Below are 9,978 nucleotides of genomic sequence, written 5' to 3'. Positions count from 1 at the left end.
AGAGCACTGAACAGGGAGAGCAGCCTGAGAACAGTACATTGTGCAATAACGCAGATTAAACAAATGGAGAACTCTCCTTCATGAAATGTGCATGATCATGACAGACAAACAAAAAGTGCTTTGTTTCCGGGGAAAGAGGGGCTCTGACATGGTTTCTGAGAAGCAGGAGGGTGAAGGAAGGAGAACATGGTGGAAGAGGAGAAAGAGTGAAAGAAGGAAGGAAGGAGAACGAGAGAGAGAGAGAGAGAGAGAGAATCTAGTAAGGCAGTCCTGCTTTCATTTTTAGCTCCCATGGACACCGCCAAGAACCAAGAAGGAGCAGCACTGGGGCTCTGTGAGGCTAGGTGCTGGCTGCCTTCCTTCACTCCCAGAATGCCTTAGAGCTCTGGCCCCTCTGCCAGGGATTGGTTCCCATAGAAAATAGCCCAAGAAAATAGCATTCCAGATCCAGGAGTTGAGGAGGCAAGAAGAGAACTTTCGAGTGTGTCAACATTCTCCTCCACAGCCTTCTCCAAGGACCCACCTTTCTGCCCCTCTCCACACAGACTCCCACATTTATTGAAAAATATAAGGCTCATGCTGAGAACTCTGCATGTGTAGGTAAGTGCTACTTACCTGCTTCTTCAATGAAAGTTTAGTCTACTATTTAGGCTCTAAATCTAGCTGTCTTGTCTATGACTGTAGTCTCTGTCTTACGCTAATCTTTTTTTTTTTTCTGTATAATTACCACTGCGGCTGTATCTTTAGCAATCTAATTATATCCTGCCCCCATGTCGTGCTGATCACTGTGAGGTGGGGGGGGGGGGGGGGGGGGGTGGGGGGGGGGGGGGGGGGGGGGGGGGGGCAGATGTGAAAGGAGAGGAAAAATGTCTCCCTTGGTGTTGGATGTTACTGTTTAGGAACCTGTGGGAGTGCACCGGGCCTTGTGCATCAGGGTGTGTGAAGAGTAGAAAGGATTTAAAATCTCAAAGATGGAGGTGGGCAGAAAGAGGCGTTTAAGCCCAATCTGATTTTCCATGAGCCACTCAGGCTATTTAGTTTTTAGGCTGTTCTATTTGTAATCAGTAAACCTCACTCTGCGGACTCGTCTTGCTTTTCTTTCTGTATTGTGTTTCAGTAATCACATAAAGGAGTTTGAATTCAACATGTCAGATTACGAGTGCAGGGCATCCTGATCAATGTCACCCCTTTCATCTTCCTCTCTCATCCTCCTCAACCCCACCTACTGCCTCAGTTTACCCGGGTCCATTTTCACACATGTACACTGGATATTATGACTGCATTCATCCCCCTTCATCTCTCCATCTATCTGCCCACTTCTCCATGATCTCATTCCCCATCCCCTCAATGCATGTTTCTAGCTTCCTGGTGTTCATATTGTTACACTGGGAGTTAGTAGTTTAAAAGTTACACCATTGAAATCCTCCCCTGCATGTATCACGCTTTAGTGAATACATTTGTTTATTCTTAGTCAATATATTAGTATATTTAACCTTGTATATGTTTACATATCTATCTGTCATTTATGAAAGAAAATATGTGCCTGACTTACTTAGCATGTTTTTCCGTATCCATCCGTTTCCCTGCAAATAACCTAATATTATTCTTCCTACGAGATAAGTAAAATTCACATATATAGACACATATGTATGTGTCTCTATATGGATATATACATAGATAGTGATATATATGTGTGTGTGTGTGTGTGTGTGTGTGTGTGTGTGTGTGTGTATAAACTTTTTCTTCACTCCCTCCATCACCTTGGCTGTTTCCATAACTTTCAGTCCACTTTTTGAGATATTAACTCTCCTGAATTATTACAGGGCAAAGTTATGAATCTCTCCATTAGCACAGGGATGTGGCAGGATTAGCGACTGAATATCCTGCCTGTACATGAGTAGGTGAGCTGAGGGGACTCCAAATAATCTGTGCCCTAAGCCCCCAAATCCTCTCTGGACCTCTGAACAGACTCTTCATTTTCTTCCCCAAGCAATAGTTCCTACACTTCTGTGGTCTTTGTGGCATCTGATTGGGGGTTGCTGTCAATCACTGTTTAAGCTGGTAAGGAGGCTGAGACTCAGGGAAACGAGCTCCCCCTCTGTTGTTCTGTGTCACTCCATAAGCTAATTTTATTACAGGCAGCATTTACCAATAGCGCCTCCATGCAAGTGAGTAGCTTTGGCTTCAAAAATTCACAGGCTTCAAACCATGGCTGCCTATGCAAGGGCAGAGGTCAGCCTCTCAGCCATATTTCCCCAGCTGAGTTGAGGTGGGCTGGAAGGGCCTTTGTCACATTGTCTCTAGCCCATGAGGAGGATGAAGAGGACCATGGTCAGGGGACCACTGTATAATATTGAGATGGAGAGGAAGAATGCCAAGCAAGCAGAGGCCAGACTCAGCCTAAGCGTGCGAAGACTGGAGGACATATGTCTCTACCGTATGAAATCGCTGGCCTGGGAGCAGAGACAGCTCCAGAAAGAACTGCAGAGGCTGCATCAAGGTAAGGCCTGTGGAGCTGTCTCCTGCGGAGGCAGGGTGGGGTGATGGGCAGCGCTCACCACCTGGCTGAGGGGAGAATGAGAGCCTCACCTCAAGACAGGGGTCCTTGCAGAGACTCAACACCAGCAGAGTGAGAACTTCCCTCTTCATCTGAATTTTATCCTACCTCTGCCTTCCATACTCTCATTCCCGCCCTCCTTGAATCCCACAGGTCTGGGATTCGAGCGTTTAACACTTCTCAGGCTGCCAGTGATGGCATTTCCACTTTCTCATTTTCCTTTTCAATCTGCTTTCCTTTCACTGTATCTGAGCTGACTTGATTCCATGCCCTCCTTTTCTCCTTGCAAGCTAACTATTGATTGCAATCTAATTTATTGAGTGGCTTACTACAGTATGAGTCACTCTCCTTGCACATTTTATCAAAGGAAGGTTGAGAGTGAGAGAGAAAGAGCGAGATTAGAACCTAAGATGATAACCTGATATAAACTGAGATTATAACCTCAGCTTCTTGAAATGTGACATGGACATACTTGAGGATTCAGTGAGCAAATGGAGTAGGATGTAAATTAGGAATACCAAAGACATGTCTGCTCTGATCAGCAGTAGAAATTCATTACTGAATTTAAGTCTCCTACTGTTTTGTTCAAAATTGCCTCCATTGTAGTTTGCAGAAACTGGTTTTCTTTCTCTGTCATTACAATAACTAGATTTTACTATTACTTCATGTTTTGGCATAGCATAGGTAAACTCTGCTCTTTATGACTGTACCGCTTCCTCCTTGAGACAAGTACAATGATGATGTAAATTCTGAAGGAGTCGGGTGACATGGTAGACTAGGAAGCCCTTCAGATCTACATAGTTTAACAGATAGATCACACAAGCCATGAGTAATGACCAAACATTTCGCCTGGCAATTATTTTTACCCTTCAGTTATTTCTAATTATTTTTAAGTATTTCTGGCAACCTTGAGTTTAAAAGATGACTCCTGATTAAAATGAATGCCTCAGTTTTCATTTTCCCTGCAATAAATGATTCAATCAACCCAGCAGGAGTGTTTACTTACTGGGAAAGGATCCTAGAAAACTTTTGGTGGATTCTCACTTTAAGCCTCAAGGAATAAAATAAAATAAATAAATAAACCAGTGGAGATCATGTGCTCATTCATATAAAAGACCCAACCCTAAGGAGGTAGCCATCCTTTGCTGAGTAAAGCATTTTCCACAGCCACGGTATATGGAAATTGTCTGGACAAGGAGAAAGGAAATATTGATTCAAATTTTCCATGAACTGTTTCCATGTTCTTTGTGTTTCTGTGTCCTATATGTCTCAGACCTCTTGACAGTGAAATTAGGGACAGAGAAAGGAAATACCACAAACTGCACCAGTAGTTATCAGACAATGATTCTCCATAATCCATTTCCCAAAACCACTATCCATACTCAATTCTAGGCTCCTGAGTGAAAAATTTTTAAACATGTGTATTGCTAGTCCTCATCTTAGAGCTTTGCCTCAGTAGGTTAGAAATGAAACTCAAAAATACTAAGGCATATTATTCTGCATCAGATGTTTTTCAGACCAGAAATCACAAAACATGATTACAACTACTCAGAAAGAGGCAGGAACAGAAGAAATCTGAGAAAATATGGCCTGCGTCCTAGAGATGCTCATATTTCAATTGGAGGTAGCTGTACTTACACAACATTATCTTCAAAAATCCTAATAACTAAATTAGAGTTGTTGACCAAGTAGGGCAGGAGTACTGCAAGCATCCTACATCTGTCAAAGGACCCTTACATAAGATATCCCAGGAAAGGCACTGTGCGCAGAATCCAGAAGTAGGAAGAGAATGTGGGTGAGATGGGGGCGGTGGAATGAGTGGGGCCATATCCAGAAGAAAGGCACATCAGTGAACATGGCTTGCTCCAAATAGTTCGGTGTAGATGAAAGGGGGCTGGGAAGGTTCATATGAAGTTTCCAGAAGCCAAATAGGGTAGATAGAGCCTCAAATTATAAATAGACTCACAGATCTTGCAAAAGAAACTAGATTTTATCCTTTAGGGTTTGTTAGTGAGGAGACTGAAAGTTCAAAAGTGTGTTTGTGTGTGTGTGTGTGAGAGAGAGAGAGAAACAGAGAGACAGAGACAGAGAGAGACAGAGAGAGACAGAAAGAGCACCCTCTAACTACAGTGCTTAAGATAAAAATATTGAGGGAGCCAGGCTCCAGAGGCTCATGCTTGTAATCCTAGCTACTCAAGAGGCTGAGATGTGAGGATAGCGGTTCAAAGCCAGCCCGGGCAGAAAAGTTCTCATGAGACTCTTATCTCCTATAAACTACTCAAACAAGCTGGTATGTGGCTCAAATGGTAGAACACCAGCCTTGAGCACAAAGAGGCTCAAAGGCAGTACCCAGGCCGAGTTCACGATCCAGGACAAGCCCCCCCCACACACACACACAAAATAGCCTCAGGGTAAAGACATGCTTGAAAGAATTCCAAATGAACATCATTATCTGAAATCCCAAAATATGGTATTGGCCAGGTGAGGAAGTGAAGAGAGCAGACTCTTGGGACATTTAGGAAGTAGAATTAGCTGAGCTTTGTAATGAGGAATATGCCCACCAGAGTGTAATGCTTGGCACAAAGCAGAGTTTCAGTGGTACTGAATCAACTGGGGCAAAGCACATGGATACAGCTGTATCACGCCTTTGCAGATCACACCGTGGAAAGATCACACTGCAGAGAAGAACCTTTTGGCACTGTAACCATCAACAGCAGAAAAGAAGCCTAGCTAGATGTAGTTCAAAACCCTTTCTTTTATAGGGAATAGATATGGTTCTGCCATATTTTGAAAATACCCCAACTGTCTCCAAGAACAGGAGAGAAAGAGACACTCGTAGAGGACTATTGTTTATCCTGGCTACTTCACAAAGAAACATTCAGATGAAAGAATATGAGTTTAATGTGAGTTCTGGGTTCATGGTACAATCATACTTCTGTGCTTCGTGTCTAAGAACCACTGTAGATACTTTATCCTTTTTGTACTGCTGAGCATCAAACCCAAGGCTTTGTGCAGGATAGATAAGTGCTTTACCACTGAGCTAGACCCCACCCCTAACCCACTGGAGATTTAAGGAACTCATTCCTACTAAAGCAAACAAATGCAAGAATTCAACTCCCAATGGCCAACTTGTAAGATATCCGGAAAGGAACTGGATCCTTGGTAGCAGCCATGACTACAAGAAGTGGAAGGCTCATCTAAGTATGGTTGGTCATTTCAGACTCTGAATAGGAAGTCACATAATTGTAATGACTGAGACGAAATGCTCCCAACCCAGTTATTTCATTTTTGAAAACATTGTGCTTGCCAAGTAAAACATTCAAACAAAACCTTAGTGAACCAAGGCAGTTTAGACCTCTGATATCCGTGTTTTTAATCCTCTTTGACATGCTGTAGGTAAATATTAGGACCGGCATAAAGATTTTTCATTTTTTTAATTTTACATCAACTTTATTCTCAGAGCAACCTGTGTGAATTAAAGCCTCACATTGCCAACTGTTGTAGTAATCATATTCCTTCTTACATGTACCAAAATCTCATATCAGCAATAAGTTCTGGGTTGCAAAAGAGGATTTACTATTTGCACTGTCTGTAAGGCTTTGTTACAAGTTAAACAAAGACACATACAAGTGCTCCAGATTTTCCATTTTTACCCCTTGTGCTGAACAACTGTGTACATAATGAACCCACATATATTCATTCTCCAGAAGCCTTCTTTTTAGCTCCCTGACTCATCTTTTCCTGTTGCATTCATTTTCTAGGACCCTATCACTGAATGGCTTGACCCAACAAACTTCATGTCTCCCAGTTCTGGAATCTAGAAGTCCAAATCTTCATGTGGGCAGGCCTGGCTCTTCTGCAGGGAGAGGAAGGAGCTGCTGTAGCCCCTTTCCTGTGGGGTGGATGGGGGTCTCCTCTTCATACTCCTCCCCTCACAAAGTGCTCTCCCTGAGTATCTCTGTTCACGTTGCTATTTTCATGAGAGCAACTCATCATCCCATATTAGAACCCACCCCGTGAACTCATTTTAACTTGATCATCTTTGTGAAGAGCCTATTTCCAAACAAAATTGAAGTCTCAGAAACTGGAGATTAGGACTTCAACATGTGAAATTCTAGGAACACAATCCAGCCCATGTTAGCACACTTCTTGTTTTTGTTAAACTTTAAGTGGTTATACAGGAATTCAATCCAACATGTCATATTGATCGATGCCACCCTTTCTCCCAACCCACTCATCCCTCATATTACCTGCTTCCATCATTACATGTGTACATTGAATATGATGACCACATTTGTTCACCTTTCCTCACTACGCTCATCTGCCCCCCTCCCTTTGACTTCCTCCACACACAACACATGTTCCAGCTTCCTGGTATTCATTTTGTTGAACTGTAAGTTAATTAACTCACTTATTAATTAATTAATCAAAGCAGAGATCCTCAAGAAAAGATTCTCCTCTGATTTTAAAAGTGGAATTCAGAAAAGGCCACAAGCCTCCACATTCTTGCCGCTGGAAGGGCAGAAACACAGAGTCCTAAAACCTAAAACCAGGTAAGAAATTATTAAACTCATGGCTATGGCCTCAACCTCTCCACTGATCTCTACTATATTCTTCTCCTTCTGCCTAAGCACAAACTTCCCCCTCCCCTGTAAGGTCACTTCTTGTTCTTACAAGATCACTCCCTGTTCTTACAAGGTCACTTCCTGTTCTGACCACAAGATCACTTCCTGTTCCTACTCCCCACCTGTTCTCACCACCTCAGTTCCTCAGCTGATGTCATACTGAAGGGACAGTGGTACACACCAGAAAGATCTAATACAAGCCCCTTCATCAGTGTTCAGAGATATCTTCTGTTTTTAAACCCTCTTTTTTAGAGCATTGGGAGCTTATATGACACCGGAAATACACAAAACCAAGCACCAGATGAGAAACTCCTTGAGGGGCAAAGAACACCAGCAATCTCCAAGTGACATTGGTGCCTGCTTCATGGAAGAAGAGAAACCATCAACAGGGGAAGAAGATTCTGTAACTCTCCCTGAGAGCATAGACCCCAACAAGGGCATCTCTGTTCCATGTCAAGGTCAAGAGGTTTCCACCGGTCCCATAGAGCAAGACCATGGCTCCGGCCCAACTGGTGATATAATGACACATGCTGATGAGACCAGATCCCTCAACCCTGATCCAAAGCCAGGCAGGAATGCTAGTACACAAATTCTCTCAGAGTCCACGGAGTATGCAGGAAGCTTCCAAGATGAGTCCCCAAATCTAACCTACATAGAGTTGTTTGCAAAAGCCAAAAATGCTCACTATCTCCGGCACAGGGTGCCCCCTGAGTCCGAGAGGTTGCTTAGCATTGGGGAAATCTTTGGCCATGGAGGACTGGATTAATTGTGAAAACAGTTCCAGATAAATCCCTTCCTCTCTAGCTACTTAATATACTACAACAATACTTCAGACAATAATCACTAAAGAAACACAGTATGAAATACAGAGAAATAAACAGAAATGAACAGAAATATTTTAAATCCATTGAGGTATCTCACATTTAGAGGAATTAAATTGAACATGACTAGAATATAAAATTAGAAAAAGAAATAAATCTTTGGAAAAGAAATTAATTTGTAAACATGTGTTTCTTCTTTTTGTTTTTGTTTTTGATCGGTCATGGGGCTTGAACTCTGGATCTGGGCACTATCCCTCAGCTCTTCAGCTCAAGGCTAGGGCTTTACCACTTGAGCCACAGTGCCACTTCTGGCTTTTTCTCTTTATGTTATGCTGAGGAATGGAACCCAGGGCCTTATGCATGCGAGGTAAGCACTCTACCACTGAGTCACCTTCCCAGCCCAACATGTGTGGGTTTTTTTTTATTTCTATTAATACGTTTTTTAATTGTGAAAATACTGTACAGAGGGGGTGCAATTACATGAGCAGGGTATGAGTCCATTTCTTATCAAGCATTGTTGCCTCCTCCTTTGTTTCCCCTTACTATCCCTGCCCAGTATAAATGTACATTGATGACTGAACTTTTCTTCAAGGAAAATTAGGGAATCCTGTTCATTCCTCTTGTTTTTATGAGATGTTTAAGGCGCCACCTGCTGGCACAATAGCCTGCCTAGCTTTTCTTGCTTTGCTTTCACATGTGATAAACATGGGAACTCAATGATAGTATGCGTGTCCTGTGATGTGATTTATAAGTAAAACCTGCTTCTTTCCACACATTTCCCCTTTTTCAAAGACTCTTTATTTTCCTCCTCTGTCCTTCCCTTTCTTCTTCTCCAGTTAGCTCCATTATAGCTTTTTCTTTCCCATTTTAAACCTGCTTATACCAAACTTTTGAGATCTAATAAAATAAACAACCTGTTTTCTTGCACAGCTACTGAAGTCGAAATATTTCAAAAGTTTTTCAGCATCTCCTAGTGCTCTATCAGATTCATATTGCCTTTATCAAGAACCATTGCAAATTCGAGTTTTCTTTAAAACTTTTTGGTTTCAAGCTGAGCATCGTGATGTATGCCTGCATCACCAGCACTTGGAAGGCAGAGGCAGCAATGAGGAGATTTTCCCATAACAACTGACTCCCAGTAGCTATTCTTTCATTATGAAAACCTATACTTTCTTTCCCTTTACCTCATAGCCAACTCACCAGAGACTGGGAAGAATTCCCAGACAGGAAATGCATTACAGCACAGAGTGACAAGAATCCCTAGCTCAACGAGTTCCACAGCTCATCCATCTTCTATATTTCATTTCAAACATGACAACAAATAAACTGTCAAAATCTCTTTCAGTACCAAAAAGAACTGGTGTTTGTGCTAATCATCCTAGAGTTTTCCACTAGGGCACGGAAGTTGATAGAGATTTTAGGGGTGCCTCCTTAGTCCCAATGTGCAAAATGACTTCTTCAAAGTGAAAATGCTTGTGTTCAGTGAATTTCTCATTAATTATTTTTGGAGTACAAAGTTAGTCCATCCCATGCATGCCTATGTCATCCTTTAGTGATGAAGACCGCAGATCTAACCTGAGGGCTAGAAGTTTGTTAGTAGACTAAGATAACTTCTCCAATTGTTTTTCAAGGGTTTTTACTAACTGCTATTGGATAAAATAAAATAAAATATAAAAGACTCAGGGGGCTGGGAAGGTGGCTCAGTGGTAGAGTGCTTGCCTTGCATGCCTGAGGCCCTGGGTTCGATTCCTCAGCACCGCATAAGCAAAAAGTAAAAAGCCGGAAGTGATGTTGTGGCTCAAGTGGTAGAGCGCTAGCCTTGAGCTGAAGTGCTGAGGGACAGCACCCAGGCCCAGAGTTCAGGCCCCACAACCAGACCCAATAAATAAATAAATAAATGACTCAGAATTGTAATAAGTTTGGGGGAAACTTGGGACTTCTTTAAGATTCTACTATGTTTGACATCAGTGTAATG

The 9,978-nt window shown here is 42.3% G+C and overlaps 1 protein-coding gene across 1 annotated transcript; it reads left to right on the top strand.

Annotated features, from left to right (window-relative positions):
- The first annotated feature begins 205 nt into the window (after window positions 1-205).
- Window positions 206-7,948, top strand: LOC105989610 (chromosome unknown open reading frame, human C1orf110). The gene is made up of 4 exons (XM_013021739.1): window positions 206-600; window positions 2,305-2,500; window positions 6,993-7,110; window positions 7,435-7,948. The coding sequence occupies exons 2-4, from the start codon at window positions 2,308-2,310 to the stop codon at window positions 7,946-7,948; spliced, it is 825 nt and encodes a 274-aa protein (XP_012877193.1). The 5' UTR covers window positions 206-600; window positions 2,305-2,307.
- The last annotated feature ends 2,030 nt before the right edge of the window (window positions 7,949-9,978 follow it).

This window comes from Dipodomys ordii, unplaced genomic scaffold (genome assembly GCF_000151885.1).
Source record: "Dipodomys ordii isolate 6190 unplaced genomic scaffold, Dord_2.0 Scaffold57, whole genome shotgun sequence".
NCBI classification, from domain to species: domain Eukaryota; kingdom Metazoa; phylum Chordata; class Mammalia; order Rodentia; family Heteromyidae; genus Dipodomys; species Dipodomys ordii.
Note: the sequence above shows the minus strand (reverse complement) of the source record. Positions and strands in the feature narration are given on the sequence as shown.